The 23,424-nt window shown below is 40.6% G+C and overlaps 1 protein-coding gene across 5 annotated transcripts; it reads left to right on the forward strand.

The window, feature by feature from the left end:
- Nucleotides 1–407: 407 nt before the first annotated feature.
- nat16l (N-acetyltransferase 16, like) lies at nt 408–21,924 on the forward strand. 5 transcript variants are annotated; one of them, XR_010804241.1, is made up of 7 exons: nt 408–764; nt 2,040–2,233; nt 2,418–2,642; nt 2,959–3,227; nt 19,233–19,270; nt 21,341–21,390; nt 21,509–21,924. XR_010804241.1 is itself a non-coding variant. In XM_066682028.1 (6 exons), the coding sequence occupies exons 2-5, from the start codon at nt 2,048–2,050 to the stop codon at nt 19,264–19,266; spliced, it is 714 nt and encodes a 237-aa protein (XP_066538125.1). In that variant the 5' UTR covers nt 408–764; nt 2,040–2,047; the 3' UTR covers nt 19,267–19,270; nt 21,509–21,924. The 5 variants fall into 5 exon arrangements, 4 of the variants coding, with proteins under 4 accessions (XP_066538125.1, XP_066538126.1, XP_066538124.1 ...); XM_066682028.1 differs by lacking the exon at nt 21,341–21,390; XM_066682029.1 differs by lacking the exon at nt 21,341–21,390 and having other exon boundaries at nt 21,514–21,924.
- Nucleotides 21,925–23,424: the final 1,500 nt, after the last annotated feature.

A 23,424-nucleotide genomic window follows, 5' to 3' on the forward strand; every position in this document is an offset into this window, starting at 1 on the left:
CAGCATAGTTGCATGCAAGCATTGGTGCTGCCAACCTGCCCCATGTGTCCTCCTTTTTGAAAACTCAAATATAGCCACCCTAGACAAAACCATAACACGTAGCAAAACCATAAAGACCACAGCCTAACAGACAGTGGTAACCATTTAAGCTTTGCAACAATTCATGCCTTGGTTTATTTGAATAATTTGTTGTTTAAACAAAGTGTCACAGCAAAATGGATGGAGTCGTGAACAAACCATATTCTCCTTTTAGAGAGCGTAGGGATAATGTGATACAATAAAAATGTAAAAATGATTTCAAGTTCTTTGTTTAATTTGATAAAAGGCCGAATAATGCACTCAAAACCTAGGATTGAGTCGGTCCCAGGCGTTTCGATTTTCACAATCAAGTCCAAGAGTCGATACCGACTCCTACACCAGTCTATGAATCTTTTGACGTCAACTCAGGGGTTCTTCTTGTAGCAAAAACCCAGGGATTTGTTTGGTCCTTTCTTTGAATTTGTCAGAGAAGTCATAACGCCTTAAGTGCTGACATACACCCTGTAATGTAGACATCCGCGTAGAATGTGCATGTTCAGTAGTTTTACCTCAAGGTCAAAATGAGGAAAGATTAACTTGACACAGACATAAACCGAGAGAATTATAACGCTAGTCAAAGTGTTCATCAGAGGGTGAAGTTCAAGCGGATAAAACCCCTCTCTGTGTCCACGTATTCATGTGCTGAACCAAGACGGACCAACGTTAGATTCAGGTCAGATCACGAGGTGAGTTTCCAATTTTAAAGTGAACAGAATATGATGTTAAAAAAAAAACAAGAAGGATTTTAGCCTGCACAGACTTGTTTAACAATATTTTCTCAAATGCATTATTATGACTGATGTTGTGGGTATTGGCATTTTTGGGCAATCTCTAACTAAAGTGATAGTACTACAAATAAAAAAAGTACTTCCAAAAGACAAATATCAAAACAACTAGGAGTATAGCTACACTACACAAGAGCTAGGCTGGCTGCAAGATGAACATGGACTTTGGTATCTGAGCTAGTGGACCCAGGTGGAGAGATTTTGTGTTTGAGTTGCTTTATGTGTAGACCATGTTCCCATTACACGACCTTGGAAGTATCCATATGAGGGTCCCAAAAGAACTTGCTGGTACTCAGCTGGGCTGTCCATATGGGACCCGCATAGGGTATTGGCTGGGACTTCTGATTTTGATGCACTGGGCTAGAATAACTTTATAAAACTTAAAACAATACGATAAAATGAGACATGACCAAATGAAAATCAGCATAATTTAGCCAGCAGAATAAGCCCAAAAAGGAATTTATACTTAAATATTAACAAAAAGAAAATTTTAAAAGACAAATTTTCACCAATATACTCAAGTACAGGTAAAATCATTATGATCAAATATGTCAGCATTGTACCTGAGAACGTAACAAACATTATTGTCGTTCAGGCTAAGCTTATGGGTTTTCTCTTTCATATTAAATTCATAACAATCTGTATACAGACAATAGAAAAAATGCATGTATAAAGATTGATTTGTTAAGAGACATTTAAATTTCATGAGCTAATGTCTGCAAAATTTTGGCCTACCCTCTCAGAAAGTATTAATAAGAACTTACTGTTACTTATCTTACTGTTTCTTTATTGGTTTCTTTGCACTCACACACTAAGTACAATCATTTTGATGTGATGTTGTGATGAAACAATCTGAGACTAATCATAATGTAGAATGAGCATGTTCTTAATTGCTACAACAAAGGCAACTGCTTTTTTTTATTTATGAAGTTCACAAACAATCAGCATCAACAAATTATACTATGTTTATACTATACTGTAAAATAGTCATTGTTTTTCATTATTAAAATTTTGTTTGTTTTTAAATTAAAATTTCATGAGAATATTGAATCCTAAACTCACTCCAGAGAACTGAAAGCAAACAACAAGTACATTTGTTACAATCCTAACAAGAATATAGTGAAATCCTGAATATAGGTTAAAGTAGAAAAATGAAAAAAAGTTGTAAATTTTCAGGGAATGCAATGGCACAGTGTTTGGGAGAGAGTGATGGATTAACCTTCTGGCTGGCCACAATGCAAGACTATGATGAAGTGATGGCCATATCAGAAGACATCTATGGTGGCAATGACTACCTGCCTCACCGATACCACAGCTGGATGACAGAGCCAGACAGAGTCACCATAATTGCTAGGAGAGATGGACAGTTGGTAAGACGGATAAAAAATAAACTGATAGATAATTAGTTGCATGTAAAATTGCCAAATCTAGGTTTAAAACGTACATGTGAGGTAAAAAGTATTCCATTTTGATACTGAAAAATGTAGTTTCTATTTTCTATGCATACCTGTCAAATATTGAGCTTATCTGTGAGCAACGTCTGTTTGCCTGTAGGTGGCGCTGGAGTCTGGGCTGGTTGTGGATGGAGGTACGACAGTCGTGGTGGAGGGCCTTCGGGTGTGTCCAAGTGAAAGAGGTCATGGTGTGGCTGGAGTGATTCAGAGAATGACTGACAGATACATTAAACAGGTTTACCCAAATGTAAATACCAAGAGACTGACGAGAGGTGATGACCCAGGACCTGAAAAACTCTCCAAGTTCATTGTTCTAGCTCGGCGGGTAAGAACATTTTGTTGTTCACATACTATGTTGTTTATATCTAGTTCAGATATAAAAAAAAAAAAAACAACAACAAAAAATACATCACCCATTTTCAAATCTTACTGTTGTGTTAAAGTTTTTGCACATAATTATTAATAATAAAATCTGTGACTCTTTTTGGTACAGCCATTTGTCCCTGCGCATACTAAGAACTGAAATTTGTCACCAAATAAAAACAAAGATTCTTTGTATGTTTTGCCTATAGCTATTGTTTTTAGATACTGTCATATTTTTGATATATTTATTAAGTTGTTTCCTCATGTTTGCATTTCAGGCTGTCCTGTCTTTGTGTGGAGAGGCTGAGAGTTTTAAAAACTTTGTTTTAGCTCTGAAAGCAAAATTTGGCAGCTTAGAAAAGTCAGATGGATCTGCCAAACCCCAACTAACTGTGCTGAAGGACAAACATCACCTCAAGGCTGTACTCCTAGACCCTGGCCTTTCCTCCAGACTGCAGCTTCCAGCAGGTTCTATCATCCAAGACTGGCAACCTCTGAAGCCAGTTGAAAGCAACTTGGAAGTCTTAAACCGGAGAAATCTGACTTGGTTAGTAGATAGTTCTAATGACACACCAATATTCATGAGCTTGTACACACCTCCTTACCCCGTTCCATTTAATGGAGGTTCTTGGAGGGTGAATATAGATATGTATGGGGAAGACCTTTCCCTGGCAAAGAATGCACTGATAACCAACTTGGAGCAAGTAAGCAAGATTTATGGCATTGTTTTTGTTCATATCTACATGCCCCAATCTCTATGGGAAGGCTTGAGAACATTCTGTGAGGGAGATGGTGGTATGAAGCAATACAGGGATTACTGGGAGCAGCTGTTTCTGGAAAGCGAGATGTGCAGAAGCGGGTATTAAGAGATTCTTTGAGAATCTCGACCAGAGCTGATCATTATTGAGCAAATCAAAGGGGAGATATCACTTAGATCGGAGGGCATTAAAGACCAATAATGTCAGTAAGCGCAGTTCATTCTGTGTGTTATATACATTGTGTAGCAGACATTTTTTACTAGCATCCGGTTACAAAATTTTTCAGCATTTGCTTATGAATATAAATATATTGTCTACATTTCTAAATTTTTATTCTACACAAAAGCATTTATAGTTTTGTCTTTTGAAATTAACCCTGTACTTTGTATTACTGGGCTGGTTATATAGCTACATGGAGGTCTCTGAAGTCTGATATATTTTTGTGCATGACCACGAAAAGAAGTAACATATTTTTAACACAAATAATTTTATTAGTTCATTTTTAATTAAGTTGCCATGATTATTCTGGTTTGTCATGATGCTCCCTACTTGAGTTCTTTATATATTATATATAGGCGGCACGGTGGCACAGCAGGAAGTGTCGCAGTCACACAGCTCCAGGGACCTGGAGGTTGTGGGTTCGATTCCCGCTCCGGGTGACTGTCTGTGAGGAGTTGGTGTGTTCTCCCCGTGTCCGTGTGGGTTTCCTCTGGGTGCTCCAGTTTCCTCCCACGGTCCAAAAACACACGTTGGTAGGTGGATTGGCGCCTCAAAAGTGTCCGTAGGTGTGTGTGTGTGTCTGTGTTGCCCTGTGAAGGACTGGCGCCCCCTCCAGGGTGTGTTCCTGCCTTGTGCCCAATGATTCCAGGTAGGCTCTGGACCCACCGTGACCCTGAATTGGATAAGCGGTTACAGATAATGACTGAGTGAATATATTATATATATATATGGGAGAAAGAGAAATATTTTTAAACCTGCCAAAAATTACATTTCACATACTCTCATATATATTCCTTATGTTTAAATTACAGTAATTTAAAAAGAAATTTCACAAATGCCCATTTAAAGTGGAATTTAATATAGCCTCGTCTCTGACACAGTAATATTGATTAAGATTGTCCTGTCTATTTGATAATCTGTGGTTGGCATATTTGATAGCATTATTAACATTATTACGTGTGTGTGTTTGCTCACCATGCACTATTTTTGGTAATATTCTCATTTTTTTCTGATTAATGCTATTTTATTGAAATGATTTATTGAAAATCATTACTTAATACTTATTATAACATAATCAAAATTTGGAAAACATCTCAGAGTATGGTTTTTGAAAATTATACACATTCATAAGCACACATGAAACATTATGTCTGCCACAATAAACCACATTAAATAATGTGCCTCAAAAAATAGTGAGTGGGATAGATCTAGATCCTCTTATATGTACTAAGTAAGAAATTGATGGAGTAGAAAGGAGCTTAACATTGTGGAAAATCAGTCTCTTTTCTCACCACAGCTCTGTATAATTGCCTGTTAGCACAGAAAATTGTACAAAGATTCCTTGGAGGAAATGTATGATGTATGTACTACGAAATTAATGCACTAACGCAGGGCCAAGTGTTAATTCGATATAAACATATTAATTTGCATTTTAACTTCATCTGCTTCTGTATTTATTCATTTCCCTTCATGTTGTATGTTGTCCTGTTTATTTAATCTTCTAGTACTAATTCGACCTTTCTTCTTTTGCCCATCAAAAAAATTTTGTAGTTTCTGCTTTGCTTTTGTTGTTCCCTTTCAACTCTCTCCTCCTCCATTCTTTCCTTTATACATTTTCACCTGTTTCACATCACTCCGTTTCCGCAGAACCATGTGGTTTGCCATCACATTTGTTTATCATTAATTTAGTCTCTGAAATGCTGTACCTCTAACCAGACATTATTACCAGCTGCAGGCACACCTCCATTATCATAATAATCATAAACCCTATTAAACTTACTAAGGGAACCAATGGAAAGCTCTTGCATGTTTTTGGATTTATCAAGCAGCCACAATATGTTGCGTTAAACTAATATATTTAGGTTGTATGTAATGTAATGGATAGTTTGACCTGTACCTAATCAGACTTTGACAGGCCTTCTGGTTGTGTTTGAATCTGCATCAGAATGCTCATTGCCACTGGATTACCCTCTAACCATGTGTCTCATCATCAGACTGTTGCAAAATACCTGCTCTCAGCAAAATTACTGCTCAGTGCAGAATACTGATTGGGAAGTGAGGATCTAATATTAGCATTGAAAGAACTAATAGTAGCTAATTTGCAAACAAATGAGCAAGGTTAAAACCATTTGTCGTATATTACTCTCATGACAGCTTGATTGATTGGTTTATTCATTAATCAAAGTCATTTTCAATGCACACGCCTCATACTGCATTAGCAGAAAAAAGCTGCTTTGTTCTTGTCTGGTATTCAGTGCAAAGATACAATGTAATTCTGTAACTAACAGAGCACAGTGTTAATCCTTCTATTCAACTTACACCGAATAAAGGACCTGGTTAATGCTTAACACCTGAGCAATGAATTAGCAAATGGTAAAAGTCTTTGAAGGTTGTGTTCTGGCGGATTGATGTTTATTTAGTGTTTGCAATGGTGTACAGAAGGCTTTAAATTAATTTTTTTCAGATATTAGTGATAACAGTCAAGATGCTTCAAAGCTGATAATTATCATGATGTGGCTATTTAAACTTTAAACATCTAGCTAAATAAACTTCTGAGGAACAGTTTTGCTAACATTTTTGCAAATCATTAATTATATGATAGGGCAAGTTCCCAACATTTTCCTGTTTTTCAAAGTGCAACATATAATCTCAAGAAAATTATATTTTCTTTTATTAAACTATTTGTCCATACATAGCCTCCATGAAAAAAAATATAATACTTGTTATATTTGTTTTAGAATTATATTTTTTAATGCTTAAAAAAGAAAAAAAAACACTAAATGTAGGACAGAAAATGGATTGAAGCTGCAGTGGACTGTATTATTTTTGTGGGGTGCCCATATAAAAAAATATATATATATTTATATATATAGATCATTTTTAGAGATCAACCCCAGCCTCCATAGAAATTTGTGAATTATTAACTGAAAAATGTGCACATGAAACACTAATGCAGAGCTTTGAACAACATAACCAAGGCATGGTTCAGAACACATTGAAACACAGATAAGAAGTTGAAGCATGCTGGATTATGCTTAGTTCCTTCTATCAGGCACTAACAGGCATAAACTGTTCCACTTTTTACTTCCGTTCTGTGAATGAAATGAAACACAGTACAGTTATGACGAATGCAATCAGCACATGAAGAAAAAAACACAAAGAAAGTCCAGTACCAATATCATGCACATTAGAAAATCAATCTCTTTTGAATTAAAATTACAGGACTTGCCTAGAGAAGCACAGAGAATGGCAGAGTTTTTTTGTGAATAAAATGTTAATGCCTGAGGTAAGTGGAGAAAAAATGAATAAATATTAACATGAGAAAATGGGTATGAATTGAGATCAAACATAAACCTGATGTATGGGGTAAAATCCATGCTTTTACCTGTTTTCTACTCCATAATCTTTTATTTTATGTTTTTGTTAGTTCTGATCATGTTTGTTCTGACTACATTTGAAACAAAAATCACATCCTAAGTATGATTAAAAATGCATTTGTTTATTTGTAGTATATAATATTCTGCAGAAGTCATTTAATTTAATTATTTCTTAGGTTATGTTTGATCAGAAATAAGACACATAAAAACCATGCAAGACTTTGTGTTTCAGTGCATTAGCAAATTAGTTTGGAGATCTGAAGCTCCTACTGCTCCACAAACTGAAATAAAACAACCTAGTCAGTTTGTTGTATCCTGCCTAACATACCAAATCATGTCACAGACATTACATTAAGAGATTTCATCTTTAAAATCGTGGAGGAAAACTATCTCCAGTTTTGCTGGGCTACAAATCACAGACCTCAACATTACTGAAAATGCAGAGATGACTTAAATTGTATAAAACATTAAATGAAACCGGGGCGGCACGGTGGCGCAGCAGGTAGTGTCGCAGTCACACAGCTCCAGGGACCTGGAGGTTGTGGGTTCGATTCCCGCTCCGGGTGACTGTCTGTGAGGAGTTGGTGTGTTCTCCCCGTGTCCGCGTGGGTTTCCTCCGGGTGCTCCGGTTTCCTCCCACAGTCCAAAAACACACGTTTCAGGTGGATTGGCGACTCGAAAGTGTCCGTTGGTGTGAGTGTGTGAGTGAATGTGTCTGTGTTTGCCCTGTGAAGGACTGGCGTCCCCTCCAGGGTGTATTCCCGCCTTGCGCCCGATGATTCCAGGTAGGCTCTGGACCCCCCGCGACCCTAAAATTGGATAAGTGGTTACAGATAATGGATGGATGGATTAAATGAAACCATTTGTTAAGACTAAACTTAAAAGGGATGTTAAACTTAACTGAAATCAAACATACTGGCAATGAGTGGAAGCTCCAATAAGGTCATCAAATGATTGTGCTAAATACTGCAAATGTTTTATTTAACTATTAAATCTGCATTTTTAAGACATGAAAAGATCACAATTGAACAGCTTCTTTGTGGTTTCTTGATTATAATATTTATTTTTCAATTAATTCAAAATACAGAATATTTACATTTCTGAACACATATATATTCCAAACATGAGCCAAAAAGGCTTCTGCTTCTTTAAGACAGTCCTCTGCAGTCATCTCTTTTTCCCTGCTTTTTTTTTTTTTTGCCTTATTTTGTGAATGGACCGTGCAAACCCACTCAGAATGTAGCATTGCAGGCAAAAAAAGGACCATTAACGGCACGTGGAACAAAAATATGTGTGCACCGAACCCAAAATAATGTACGTGCATTGAAACGGCAAGTGCTGGCATCATAAAACATTTGCATCCACACTGCATCACGATGACAGACCCAGAGCCATTAATGCAATCTGTTTTATGCACCAGTGTTTTTGTGAATGATTAGAGGCTGTAGTAAAGACAAAGTACATGTTCTTGTAAACCGAAACTCATTCACAAAATCACCATCACTTTTTTTTTGTTCCTTCAGTTTTTATGAATGAAGCAATGCAGACAAGCACAGCAACAGCACACAAAATAAGGCACATCATGTGAAATAGACCCCTATTTAGACCCTTTAGCAGAACAAAATAAACAAGCAGTAGACCCCCCCCCCCCTCCCACACCCCCCAGTCTTCATTTGCCACCATTCTTACCTTCCTCTGGGTTTTTGTGAATGAAATGTGGCTTAGTCTTTCTACAAAAGACTACAGCTACACTTTTAATCCAGTAGTTGGCAGTCCTCAACCATGTGCTATATCACAGCATTGCATTTTATACTGTTCAGATAGAATGAAGTCCTACAGACTGGCCCTGTTCATACAGTCTAGGAGTGTATGAAGTGCCTCTATTCTATCTACTCTAGTAACACTATTTCTTTTAATTTCTTTTCCTCCATCTGAGCTCAGCCCAGCTATGTGAGTCATACACATAATAGCAGATGTGATGTAATGAATATGTGGTGGTGGTGGTGCTTGTGGAGTGTGTTTGAGGCCAAATTGAGGGGGTGTAAATGGGGTCCGTACAAATTATGAATAGAGCAAGAAATGCTTGTTAATAAAGACTAGTTCAAAAAAGCGATTTACAGGAGTAAATGTGCAGTAAGAAGGCAACTGTCATTCTGTTGAGATTGGTGATGTTTACGTGGTGCATTTTGAAAGGATTGTGTGGACAATTTAAGCAAATAAGATGAATTCTAGACGTTCTGCTTGAGGCACTTATTTTCTCTCTCTGTTTTTTCTTGTTAATTTTTTTTATTGTAATATCTTTCTGGATCTCTCTCTCTGGGTCTCTGCATTTATGTCTCTCTTTTCACTTCTCACTCTCACTTTGGGTCCATTTTTCTCAATTTCTCTCTGTCTCTCTTTCTACTGGTACTTGTACAGCTTGACCCAGCCATATGACACATGCCAGAGATTGAAGAGAGATAAGAGTTGAAGAGTGAATGGGAGAAACAGAAAGAGGGAAAAGGAGGGGTATTATGGAAGACCAAACCTGCCAAAACCAAAAATATAAATGACTCAATACAATGAATAAATCAAAAAAATTGTTAATAAATAAAAAAAAAAAACATTTTAAAAGCCCAGAAAAAAATCATCATTACATCAATTAATGTCTGTTTCCTGCATGTGTACTGAGTTTACTTTTTCTCTCTCCTGACTAATACCTTTTTACATTTTTTAAATATATTTTTGTTATTTATTTTTATTATTTTATTTTTTTCCTTTTTATTTAATATTTATTCATTTAGTTTTTATTATTTGCAGTATGGCACTGGCAACCATATCAGACTTTACCAGTGCTATTCTGGTAAGATTTATGCCCAGTCCGGAGCGGAGCTCCTGTGATCCCGCCCTTCGAGATCCTGCCTGTCATCCCGCCTTCTGTCCTATCACTTTAGAGTCCAAACCCTCAATGACCATGTGAACATAGTTAATGTTATATTTTATATACTGGACCCAAAAAGCCCCACCGCCCTTCTAAAAATCTCTATGACCAGAGACAGAGAAAAATGAGAGGAAATATTGGCCTTATGTTCAAAAATTGGAGGCAGTTTACAAGCAGCAACACTACAGAACAGAGCCAGAGCTGGCTAATTTTCTCCTGAACAGGTAAAAGCAAATATTTTCTGGAAAAACTATAGACGTACAGACACATATGTATAGATTAAAAGGAGTAAACGCCATAGACTGTGTTTAACATAAAGTATTTTATGCAAAAAAGGTGAATAACAAAATTGAAAGGTGTATGTATCATTGTTTGTTTTAAAGAAAATTACAGAGTCATGTGTATTTCTTCGTGGTGTTTGTGCTTTTTAAACAAATTAAGAAGTAAAAACTGTTTGAAAAACCTCACAGTCATTAATGTAATGTGGAACAGAGAAACAAAATACTTGGTAGTGCACAGCAAATATACATGTTTCTCTAGTAGGAAGATGTTTTAGTGACATGATGTGCACTTGGTTGTGTGTTTTAAGTGGATAAAATGGGAAATAAGAAGTGTTTAAAATGAGCTTAGTTTATAAAGCCTAGCGCTAGCTTTAGCATCGCATAGCTGGAGAATAACGCAAATGAGTCTCTTAAACCCATTTAAGGTGGAAACAAATGTGAATACGAAAAGTGGGGAAAATAACACCAGCCTTGTCTAGTCTAAAATTTGAATGTGGTTTAGATACTACATTCTTGTAAATGCAGGGGAAAGAGGTGGCGGCTCTTTGGAGAGAATAATCTCTGTCGTACCTATAAACATGGATGTATCATAAAATACGAATAAGACTTGTAAATAGATACATGTAAGGTGGAACAAAATGTTTGACTACAAAAATTGTGGATGAGAAGATTTGCCTCCTAGACGACATTTATAGTGGAAGGGAAAATCGATAAGTAACACCAGCCTTGTCTAGTTGAAATATTTAAGGTGGATTTGGACAGCAAAGGCTTGTGAATGCAGGAAGATGGCAGCTGCATGTTCATTTTTTGCGTAAGTAGATGTTTTAGTGAAATGATGAACACTTTTCTGTGTATTATGAACACTATGTGGATTATGGCACATTCTTCTTAGCTATTATGGCCCAAGTTCTTATACTCTCTTGCTTGTTTGCTCTGGGTTCTCAAGAGTGATGAAGCTTTTGGAAACTCATTCACACAAGGTTTGTTTAATTTGAAGGGTGACCATAATTTAAATTAATTAATTAATTAATTAAAAATGTAAAAATTACACACAAAAACATATCTTCAGGTTGGGGCAGAAGGATAGGACCTACAGCGTATGTTCTTTTCTGTGCACATATCTGGAGAGAGAAGAAACTGCAGCTGTTTTTACGTCTTCAGTCCATTTGCCCTTGTAAACCTGGACAGACACTGGACAGAGCCTTACTCATACCCTTCAAGCTCTGTGAGCTCCTCATCCTAATTACACACAAAACACAACACACCAGTCCCACATAATTTCCCAAACAAAGCAGCCATTAATCTAGCTGCACTTCCTCTTCAGTTTAGCACTAGGCTAATTAGCTGGCTGCTTGGAGACAGAGGAAGGGCTTTAATTGATAAACGTGGGCACACCGGCATACTGCGGTGACATGGCAGGACTAATTCACAGGAAATAAGCCCAGGAATGGGGGACTACGAGTGCCATTAGGCCCAGAGCATGCTGGGTAAAGAGGCAGCCATTAGAGAAACATTAAATTAAACTAATTCTCACTCAGGGAGGAACAGAGTAGTGTGGTAGAGAGAGGCAGTGAGAGAGAGCACAGATGAGTGGAGGGAGGGAAAGAGTCAAATGGAAGTGCTTGAAGGGTAAATTGGCTGCTTTAGTTTTGAGATGAAGGCTGATATATACTTCTGCACAGATTCATGTACAAGTCTCCATATCATGACGTAGACATCATGCGCAGATTTTTCATAGGTGTCTGCCAGGGTATCATTAGAACCAATGTACTGGTGTCACGGGTCACTTGGTGGACTGACGGAAGCGGACGCACTTGCTAAAGCACAGATAAAGTTTAATTATAACGAAAGAAATAACAAAATGACAGGCGACAGTAGATACAACACAACACGAAATGAAACTAAACTAACACTTAGACAGACTAGACTGGGGAGCAAAACGGTGAAAGGAAACGAAACAACTGGATATGAAACAACTAAAGTCAAACTGCAGAGACAGACAGAGGAACTAAATAACACGACTGATATGACAAAGGAGAAATGTATGACAAACAGGACGTGAAACAAGAGGGCTTAAATACTGACACAAACGAGACACACCTGGACAGATAACGAGGAGGACGGGTTAACACATGACACGGACGAGGAGGCGGAACAAAGGCGGGACAAGGGCGGAGACAAGGACATAAACAAAACATAGCCATGTGCTAAAAGCACATGACCGGGGAAAACTGACATGACGAGACGAGGGTGTGACAGATGCCCCCCCCCCCCCATGAACTCCTAAACCTCCCAGGCACAGGAGAGGGCACGGAAAAAAAAAACACGGAAGACAAGACTCAAGACTAGACAGGAACAGACACAGGAACTGGGGACACGACAGGACCGGATAAATGAGATGGGAAATGGGACATGACAGGAGACTGACAAAGTGGGGCAACAAGAGACTGAAAAAGAGATGAGAACGGACTGGACAGGACGGGAGTGGACACGAGACTTGACGGGAGACTGGACAGGGTCTTTGACATTGGACATGACACTGGATGGGAACAGGGACTGGACAGAAGACGGGACAGGTGACAGGACTTGAGACAAGACAGGGGGTTAAAAGGGAGACTGGACTGGAGACAAGACAGGTGACTGAACACTGGACGGATACGGAGACTGGACATGACTAACGGGACTGAACATGAGACAGGACAGAGGGTTGAAACGGGGACTGGACATGAGGCAGGACAGATGACAGGACTGGTTGCTGGGAATGGACGGGAGCAGAGACTGGTGACGAGACAGGGAACAAGGCACTGGACCGGACAGAAACGTTAGACTGGACAGGGGTATGTGACTGGACAGAAGACAGGACAGGTGACATGACCCTAGACTGCAACGGGGACTGGACTGGAGAGGGGACAGAAGGTTGAAACAGGGACTGGACTGGACTAACAGGGTACTGGACAGGACTAGGCAGGGGAACAGGGACAAGAACATTTACAGGGACCGACACAAACACAGTGACCGAGACTGGGACAGAGACGAAGGCAGACATAGGTACAGGGACAAGGACAGAGACAGGAACCAAGACAGGGACACACAGAGGAACCAATATAACAGGGGGATGCCCAGGACTGGCAAATATTTGTGGGGCAGTCTGAGAAGCCAGCCTGGGCACAACTCTAGGGATCGGCCCCGAAGTCCTTCGGGCCGACGTATGGACATGACCAGTAGTGGCCGGGGCCACAGTCACGGGGACAGGAGCGGCCGAGGGAGCCGTGCTCACGGAGACAGGAGGCCCTGCAGTGACGTCCACGGAGACAGGGGAACCTGCGACGACGTCCACGGAGACAGGGGAACCTGCGACGACGTCCACGGAGGCAGGAGGACCTGCGACGTCGTCCACGGAGGCAGGAGGACCTGCGACGTCGTCCACGGAGGCAGGAGGACCTGCGACGTCGTCCACGGATGCAGGAGGACCTGCGACGTCGTCCACGGATGCAGGAGGACCTGCGACGTCGTCCACGGATGCAGGAGGACCTGCGACGTCGTCCACGGAGGCAGGAGGACCTGCGACGTCGTCCACGGAGGCAGGAGGACCTGCGACGTCGTCCACGGAGGCAGGAGGACCTGCGACGTCGTCCACGGAGGCAGGAGGACCTGCGACGTCGTCCACGGAGGCAGGAGGACCTGCGACGTCGTCCACGGAGGCAGGAGGACCTGCGACGTCGTCCACGGAGGCAGGAGGACCTGCGACGTCGTCCACGGAGGCAGGAGGACCTGCGACGTCGTCCAAGGAGGCAGGAGGACCTGCGACGTCGTCCACGGAGGCAGGAGGACCTGCGACGACGTCCACGGAGGCAGGAGAAACTGCGACGACGTCCACGGAGGCAGGAGAAACTGCGACGACGTCCACGGAGGCAGGAGAAACTGCGACGACGTCCACGGAGGCAGGAGAAACTGCGACGACGTCCACGGAGGCAGGAGAAACTGCGACGACGTCCACGGAGGCAGGAGAAACTGCGACGACGTCCACGGAGGCAGGAGAAACTGCGACGACGTCCACGGAGGCAGGAGAAACTGCGACGACGTCCACGGAGGCAGGAGAAACTGCGACGTCGTCCACGGAGACAGGAGAAACTGCGACGACGTCCACGGAGGCAGGAGAAACTGCGACGACGTCCACGGAGACAGGAGAAACTGCGACGTCGTCCACGGAGGCAGGAGAAACTGCGACGACGTCCACGGAGGCAGGAGAAACTGCGACGACGTCCACGGAGGCAGGAGAAACTGCGACGACGTCCACGGAGGCAGGAGAAACTGCGACGACGTCCAAGGAGGCAGGAGAAACTGCGACGACGTCCGCGGAGACAGGAGAGGCGCGCGCCGCGCTCACAAAGACAGGAGAGGCGCGCGCCGCGCTCACGAAGACAGGAGAGGCGTGCGCCGCGCTCACGAAGACAGGCGCGGCAGGAGGCGCCGCGTTCACGAAGACAGGAGAGGCGCGCGCCGCGCTCACGAAGACAGGCGCGGCTGGAGACGCCGCGTTCACGAAGACAGGAGCGGCCGTTGGTGCCGCGTTAATGAAGACAGGAGCGGCTGGAGGCGCCGCTCTTACGAGGACAGGGGTTTGTGCTGCTCCCTCAGAGGTGCGCCCCTGTTAGCCCCACCTCCCTCGTCCTGAGGTTGGAGGCTAACAGCCCCTAACCTTAACCCCTCCAAAAAAATTTCCCCGGACCTAAGGGGGTAATCCACCGTCGAGGGGGGACTCCAGCACGCTTCTTCCGCCGACTCTTTCGACTCCCGCTGGCGCAACTACTCGATTCACGAGTCGACTCCTCCGGTATAGGAATCGGAACAGCGCCAGGCAGGAGCTGGAGCCGGCGACTCCATTCCGAGGCCGCTTTCAAAACCTCCCCCACAGGATCTTTGGGGCCTGTACGGAATGGAGTCCGGCGAACGGCACACCCCTTGAGGTAATAGTCTGTGCTAGCTGCGTCCATGTAAGGGTCGTACATTCTGTCACGGATCACTTGGTGGACTGACGGAAGCGGACGCACTTGCTAAAGCACAGATAAAGTTTAATTATAACGAAAGAAATAACAAAACAACGACAGGCGACAGTAGATACAACACAACACGAAATGAAACTAAACTAACACTTAGACTAGACTTGGGAGCGAAACGGTGAAAGGAAACGAAACAACTGGATATGAAACAACTAAAGTCAAACTGCAGAGACAGACAGAGGAACTAAATAACACGACTGATATGACAACGGACAAAGGAGAAATGTGCGACAAACAGGACGTGAAACAAGAGGGCTTAAATACTGACACAAACGAGACACACCTGGACAGATAACGAGGAGGACGGGTTAACACATGACACGGACGAGGAGGCGGAACAAAGGCGGGACAAGGGCGGAGACAAGGACATAAACAAAACATAGCCATGTGCTAAAAGCACATGACCGGGGAAAACGGACATGACGAGACGAGGGCGTGACAACTGGTGCACATGCCCCAGTAAATCATTGCTGTGACCCACTAAAATCACAGCAGTAAACATTATTACAATTTTTTTCCACAAAATAATGAACTTTTGTAAATGGTTCAAAGTAAGTCAGCCATTCAACAGACAAGATAATGACTGCACATAACGATCTGTTTTGGTTATTGACACTTGTAACCATATAACATGCCATAAATATATATTAAATAAGTAAAGCAGACAGTCTGACAGTGAATTATGGTAAGAGCATATAACACTACCCAACAACTTCTCATATGCATCTATATTTTAATGACTGCTCTTTTGGAATCCATAAATTCTAGTCAAAGCCATCTTAAACTAAGAACTGAAGACGGTAACTCAATTCTCTCACATTTTCAGTGTACCCCATGTGTATGGCAGAGGACATGTGGATGCAGTTTTGGGAAATATTTGTGCAAAACTGAGAAGACTATTGTTTCCATTTCTATTTGTTCAACAAAAGACACAAACAAAATGTAAAAATGAATTTAGTATTAATTTGTTATTAATTTCTCATCAATGGCAGAGTAATCTATTTAGTGTTAACAGCCATTTACTAGATGCACAGTTGTGGTCCTACGACCGATTTGTAAGCAGACAGGTACAGCTGTGCCATTGTAAAATTTGTGCATGCTCTAGTACAAGTAATCTAGAAATGTCCCTGGAGTCAGCCAACATACTTTAATGTAACTTAACCTTGCACTAGGAGCAGCATACAAACCAGAACATTTGAAACAAGCAACAAGGAAGATATTCTCATATTCCATTTGGGTCAAGTATTGTTTGGATTTCTTGACCAGTCTGCGTTTACTTGACACACATTGATGCAGAGCCACATGGTTTCTAGTGAAGAATTGGGAGCTGTGCACCTCACTGAGTGCTCAGTTTACACATGAATCATTTCTCTTCATCATAACTCAAAGATTTAGTACATGGAGGCAGACCAAAAAAAAAATATTAAAACCTTTTTCAGTGCCTGTGCACATTCATTTTGGGATCCAGAGCTCCCACCCACACAATGTGAAATAAAACTACCCTGTCAGTTTTATCTGCCTAAGTCTGAACATGGGATGAAATGAGTCATTCTGTTTTTGCTCTGCATCTTGAATAGAGTGTAGACACTTTAGGACAAATTAGGGAAGCCCCCTCGTTTGTGTATCTCCTTTCACAGCACTGGGCATTTCATTATGACTCCAGAGAACTTTGCTAACTTGTGGAAAAGTGGTATATGTCCTTTTTAATATTTGTAGCTTTGTTTAAGCAACTGGTGCAGCATTGGGAACTAGAGCCCAATGATATTTTACTTATTTTATATCAGTTGCAGTAGATTTAATAGAGCATTTGTATTGGTAATAAGTTAACAATAAGGGTGACAGTTGACCCCATGGCAATTCTACAGTCATAAAACTGGCACCGAACTGACAAACAAACAGGAACATAAAAGCACAAAGAAAAATAGTCTCCACACTTTATTTGTGTCACTAACTATAATTTTTCTAATCACAGAATGAGTGAATAAGTGAAATGCATGAGCAATTTTCAAGCTATTATTTATAAGAATAGCACACATGGTAATTTGCTTTATTGTGTTTTTTTAAATAAGAAAGAAAAACAAATGGGTTGCAGTTATTATTCATTCTAGGCCCTGGTTCTTCAAAGGTTATCATAGAACAAAGTCAAATTACCTCACAACAAGCCTTTTATTATTTGGCGCCACTGAGTTCTCAATGAATGAGCAGCATGCTCAGTTCAGGGGGCTCGCAATGTCACATAATTGAAAGCCATCAGGAAGCTGCCAGTGATTGGTCATTTTCAATGGCCAGTTCTTGTATAAATACTTCCTTTTCCCAAAGTATGTTGGATTTTCACTTCTTTACCTGTGAGGTGATCATTTGACATGCCGTTACTTAGAACCAACATGAGGTAAAATCCTTTTATCAAAGTTTTCCTGAGCACTTGAAGTAAGAGCCCTGGCAAATCAATAAAATAACAGCAGCAATTCTTAGATTGCAAAATGGATGATCCATGTTATTTCAATTTCAGAATTCCAGTAGTGAAATACTGTCCCAAAAACCAAGCATCCTACTATTATTGATCCGTGTGATAGAATTCCCTGTGTAGTATGAAACTGCATGCAATATATGTTAAGTTGGTTCAAATGACAGTTAAATTACATGTAATATTCATGGAAATTCTGTTGCCATGCATTAGAAGGCCATTAAATCCCTGTACACTGTCTTTACAAACACCATGCACTGACAATGCACACCTTAAATGGTAGTTAACACTGTGTGCAGTTCCTAGTTTCTGGTCCTAATGGCAGGCAGTAATTTCCATTAATTGTTGGTTGAGTAATTTAATGTTGCAGCTGCTCATTGGTTTGTCTCTCACCTGAAACCAGAATAGACCTGTTTACCTTAATGAGGGGAGAAATCTGAGAAAGAAGAGAGGAGGAGTAATGAAAGTAAAGAGGAAAGTTGAGAAGAAACTTTGAGGAGGACAATAGAATGTGTGGGAATGAGAGAGGGAGGGAAAGAGCGAGAGAGAGAAATGGAAAACTGGTGTGTGCAGGAACTCATAGCCATTGCTCTTAGCTGTTGTATATGTGTAGTCATGTCTGCTCAAACAGATGCACAGGAAGTTGTTCATGTTAATATATATGAGGCAGGCACATTCTGCTCATGTGTTATTTACCGTTATATAAGGTACAGTGCATTTCTGTTCCTTGTGAAAAACATGGGGAAAGAAGTGGCTGTAGATTTTACAATTTCCACATATCCTGCTCTAAATACTAAAGTCTGAGCAACTCAAGGCAGCTGATTTTGCTGTTCAACCTTATTTCAAAACTCAGAAGACAAGAGATTGAGAGACTTCCTTTTAACAGGATATTTTACATCCCAGGGCACGGTGGTGCAGCAGGTAGTGTCGCATTCACACAGCTCCAGGGACCTGGAGGTTGTGGGTTCGATTCCCACTCCGGGTGACTGTATGGACTTTGTCCGTGTGGGTTTCCTCCGGGTGCTCCGGTTTCCTCCCACAGTCCAAAAACATGCTTTGGGAGGTGGATTGGCAACTCAAAAGTTTTCGTGTGCCCTTTGAAGGACTGGCGCCCCCTCCAGGGTGTATTCCCGCCTTGCGCCAAATGATTCCAGGTAGGCTCTGGACCCACTACGACCCTGAACGGAATAAGCGCTTACAGATAATGAATGTTACACCCCTTTTCCAGAAGTTAACACTGTTCCTTGTGGTCTTCAAGAAATGTCTATGACAGGTTTTGTTCAAAATACCACAAAGTTCTATCCCTGTCCAAACAGCCCTGTTCAGAAAGACCGGTTTGAGCAACATCACAAGAGCCCAGGAGATTTTCTGTTCTCATTTTCTCCCTGTTTAATCAGTAGTCTTATTTTTCTGTGCTCATCGTGTTTCTTTTGCTCCAGTTAATGTCTTCTATGTGCTCTTACATAAATTTAGGTCCAGAGATATGACTGGCTCAAATCTCAGATGACAAGGTGGGTGAATTTTAAAGTTTCTTCTAGCTATTTAAGATTAGCAAATAAAAATACTAATTTTATCTCATGTTTAATGATTTAGGCAGATAAAAATAAAACAGACAAACTAACCAAAAGCCAAAACAACTGTGTTGTTTTATTTGACATTCTGTGATTCAGTAGGAGCTCCAGATTCCCAAATAAACACATGCACTGAAAATATTATTTGTCTATGTGCCCTTTAAAACACAATGAAAGAATGCTTACACATTTAAAAATAAAGGTGCCATAGAAGAACAATTTGTTTCTTTAAGAGACGTGAATGTGAAGAACCATATAAAACTTTAAAAATCCATTACTCTATCACAAGGTTCTTCACCCATTTAGGAGCTGTGGAATGTGGTTCTTCTATGTCAAAGAACCTTTATTTTTAAGAGTGTAATACATTTTTCTTAACTCTCAAAACCAGATGTACGTATTATAAAAGGAACAAGGAACAAATAGATACAACCTTCTATTTTATTTTGTTTATATCTAGTCCATTTCAGGTTGAAATAGATGGTTGTATTCAGTTAAAAATATATAAATAGTATGTATTCCACAGAAATCAGAACAGCTTAGTTTACATTGTTGAAAATGATCAAGCATATAATTCCTGATTGCCATTTTAAGTAATTTGTCAATGAATGCATTACAGGGGTTGGACAATGAAACGGAAACACCTGGTTTTAGACCACAATAATTTATTAGTATGGTGTAGGCCTCCTTTTGCAGCCAATACAGTGTCAATTCGTCTTGGGAATGACATATACAAGTCCTGCACAGTGGTCAGAGGGATTTTAAGCCATTCTTTTTGCAGGATAGTGGTCAGGTCACTACGTGATGCTGGTGGAGGAAAACATTTCCTGACTTGCTCCTCCAAAACACCCCAAAGTGGCTCAATAATATTTAGATCTGGTGACTGTGCAGGCCCTGGGAGATGTTCAACTTCACGTTCATGTTCATCAAAGCAATCTTTCACCAGTCTTGCTGTGTGTATTGGTGCATTGTCGTCCTGATACACGGCACCACCTTCAGGACACAATGTTTGAACCATTAGATTCACATGGTCCTCAAGAATGGTTCGGTAGTCCTTGGCAGTGACACGCCCATCTAGAACAAGTACTGGGCCAAGGGAATGCCATGATATGGCAGCCCAAACCTTCACTGATCCACCCCCATGCTTCACTCTGGGAATGCAACAGTCTGGGTGGTACATTTCTTTGGGGCTTCTCCACATCGTAACTCTCCCGGATGTGGGGTAAACAGTAAAGGTGGACTCATCAGAGAACAATAAATGTTTCACATTGTCCACAGCCCAAGATTTGCGCTCCTTTCACCATTGAAACCGACGTTTGGCATTGGTGTGAGTGACCAAATGTTTGGCTATAGCAGCCCAGCCGTGTATATTGACCCTGTGGAACTCCTGACGGACAGTTCTAGTGGAAACAGAAGAGTTGAGGTGCACATTTAATTCTGCCGTGATTTTATGATTTTTGGATACAATCCAGGTTAGCACCCGAACACCCCTTTCAGACGGCTTCCTCTTGCGTCCACAGTTAATCCTGTTGGATGTGTTTCATCTTTCTTGGTGGTATGCTGACATTACCCTGGATACCGTGGCTCTTGATACATCACAAAGACTTGCTGTCTTGGTCACAGATGCGCCAGCAAGACGTGCGCCAACAATTTGTCCTCTTTTGAACTCTGGTATGTCACCCACGATGTTGTGTGCATTGCAATATTTTGAGAAAACTGTGCTCTTACCCTCTGCTAACTGAACCTTCACACTCTGCTCTTACTGGTGCAATGTGCAATTAATGAAGATTGGCCACCAGGCTGGTCCAATTTAGCCATGAAACCTCCCACACTAAAATGACAGGTGTTTCAGTTTCATTGTCCAACCCCTGTACATGATACATGCAACCACTCTGTATAAATTCAATTATTGACATATTATTATTCAAGATTGAAACTAGAACTTGTTTTTTTTTTTCATCTGAAGACAATACCCACCACTTTTGTGTTGTTTTTGTCCCCACATCTCATCAGCAAACTTTGCACTCCTTGCCCAAATCAAAGCGATGACTCATCACCATATTGTGTGCTGATATCCGTAATTCCAGTCTCTCTCTCTCTCTCTCACTCTCTCCCCATAAACCCAATACAATTTGCCCATTCACATTTAAATAAGCTTAGCACGGCACTATTGTGTTGCAGAACAGCAGTCTGACGGCCAGTGGTAGAAGTGACTCAGTGGCAGGAGAAATGCTGAAGAAATGCTGAAGAAATGCTGGAGCTCAAACCACAACATAATACTGCGCCTCTGCTGAGACATCAATGTTTACTCCACACACTGGGTAACCCCCTGTCAACCTCAAACAACATACAGACCTGTTTTGTTCTCTCTCTCTCTCTCTCTCTGTGTTTTACAATGCTGTTTGACTGAATACAAACAGACGCCCACAGCCCGTCTATTTTTTAGAGGGAAGCAGTACCAAATTAACCCAGATATGAAGATGGGCTATTGCAAGAAATGCCCAAACTTATTTCAATATCAAACACTGCACTGTCATGAGGAAAACAGTCCTTATAAAGCATGTCTTAACTGTGAATATGGGACTATGCACATGAGCTACTGTCTGACTGAAAAATATTATAAAATAAATTATTTAATTTTTAGACTCATATTGTAATATTTCAGAAAATGAAAGATTGTGTAATACATTGCTCATTAGTATATTTCAAACTGTTGTCATAGTAACCAATAAAATACCATGCTGTTTGATGTCTAAAGGACACATGATTTAAAATGTAGGATTAAATTAATGTTTCCATACTAGGGAACTAAGCAGCCTGTTTTGAATTCATCATGAGGGTTTTGTCACAGTCAGTAGTTTAGACTCATAAAGATATTTGAACAATGTGTGATACAGTGCAACAATCAGCACAGAGTTCACTTTCTAAACACCTGTATATTATATATTAAGTGCGCTATAAAAATGCCTGGGATTTTAATGAAGAAATATTAGAAAATGATCACATACAAAATGTATTATGACTTATGAACTGTGTTATTATCGATGTTAATATTATCAACACTGAAAAAGTGGGGAAAAAAAGGGTCCTTTTTAGGGTTACACTTGCTTTGACTTTTCTGCTGCGTGATACGTATGGAAGTCTCCATGGAGGGCTCTCATTTTCCATTACTGAGCTACAAGAGAACTCTGTCTGATAGTACATATTTGCTCTAATTTAGATTTTTTTAGTTGTTTCGAGTGACACGGAGGCTCTTTGTGCACAGTGAACCACCAATCACAACCTTTCTTCAGTTGATTTTGGCCTGGATTGTTAGTTGAGCATTATATGACTACAATGGTGTTATAGTGAGTCAGAGATTGTATTAAACTCCCTAATTCCCCTCCAGAATCACTTCAGAAAAGCACCACAGCGCTCACCGGCTTTTTGATGCATTGAAAATCCATTGAATAGTGCTGAAGTTCAATAAAAGATGATTCACACTCAAAAGGTCTTCAGCATATAATACAACTTTTCAGCTATTTGTATTAATACTTTGATTTTATATGCAGAATATTTTATATACAGAACATGACCCCAATCATTCTAGTGTTCTTTTCTTTTGCAAGTAGAGCTTATTTCCAAATGCTGATGATGAAAGTTCAGTACCACTTCAGAATAAGTTTACACTTATAAACATTTGTAAATTGTTTACAGTCTCTTTATTAATGGTTATTACGTAGGTTGTAATCACATTAAAAGTCATTAACAATCATTAATAACACAGAGATAGATATGGTAACAGTAACCTGTTATTTGTCAAATAGTGAACCCACATCAATCTACACTGCTAAAAATCAAATCTAAATACTGACCTTACTTTGTCTTCTATATCAGTCAACACTAACCCTGTCAGTTTTAGCACATAACTGTTTATAGGTTTAACCATTGAACCCCTAAGTTGAATGCATTAACCTCTGATAGAATATCTTTTTAAACAATGATGGTAATGCATCTTTCATTCATTCATTCATTTTCTGTAACCACATTATGCAGTTCAGGGTGTCGTTGGGTCCGGAGCCCACCCGGAATCACTGGGCACAAGGTGGGAACACACC

Source organism: Hoplias malabaricus, chromosome 9, assembly GCF_029633855.1.
Source record: "Hoplias malabaricus isolate fHopMal1 chromosome 9, fHopMal1.hap1, whole genome shotgun sequence".
NCBI lineage: Eukaryota > Metazoa > Chordata > Actinopteri > Characiformes > Erythrinidae > Hoplias > Hoplias malabaricus.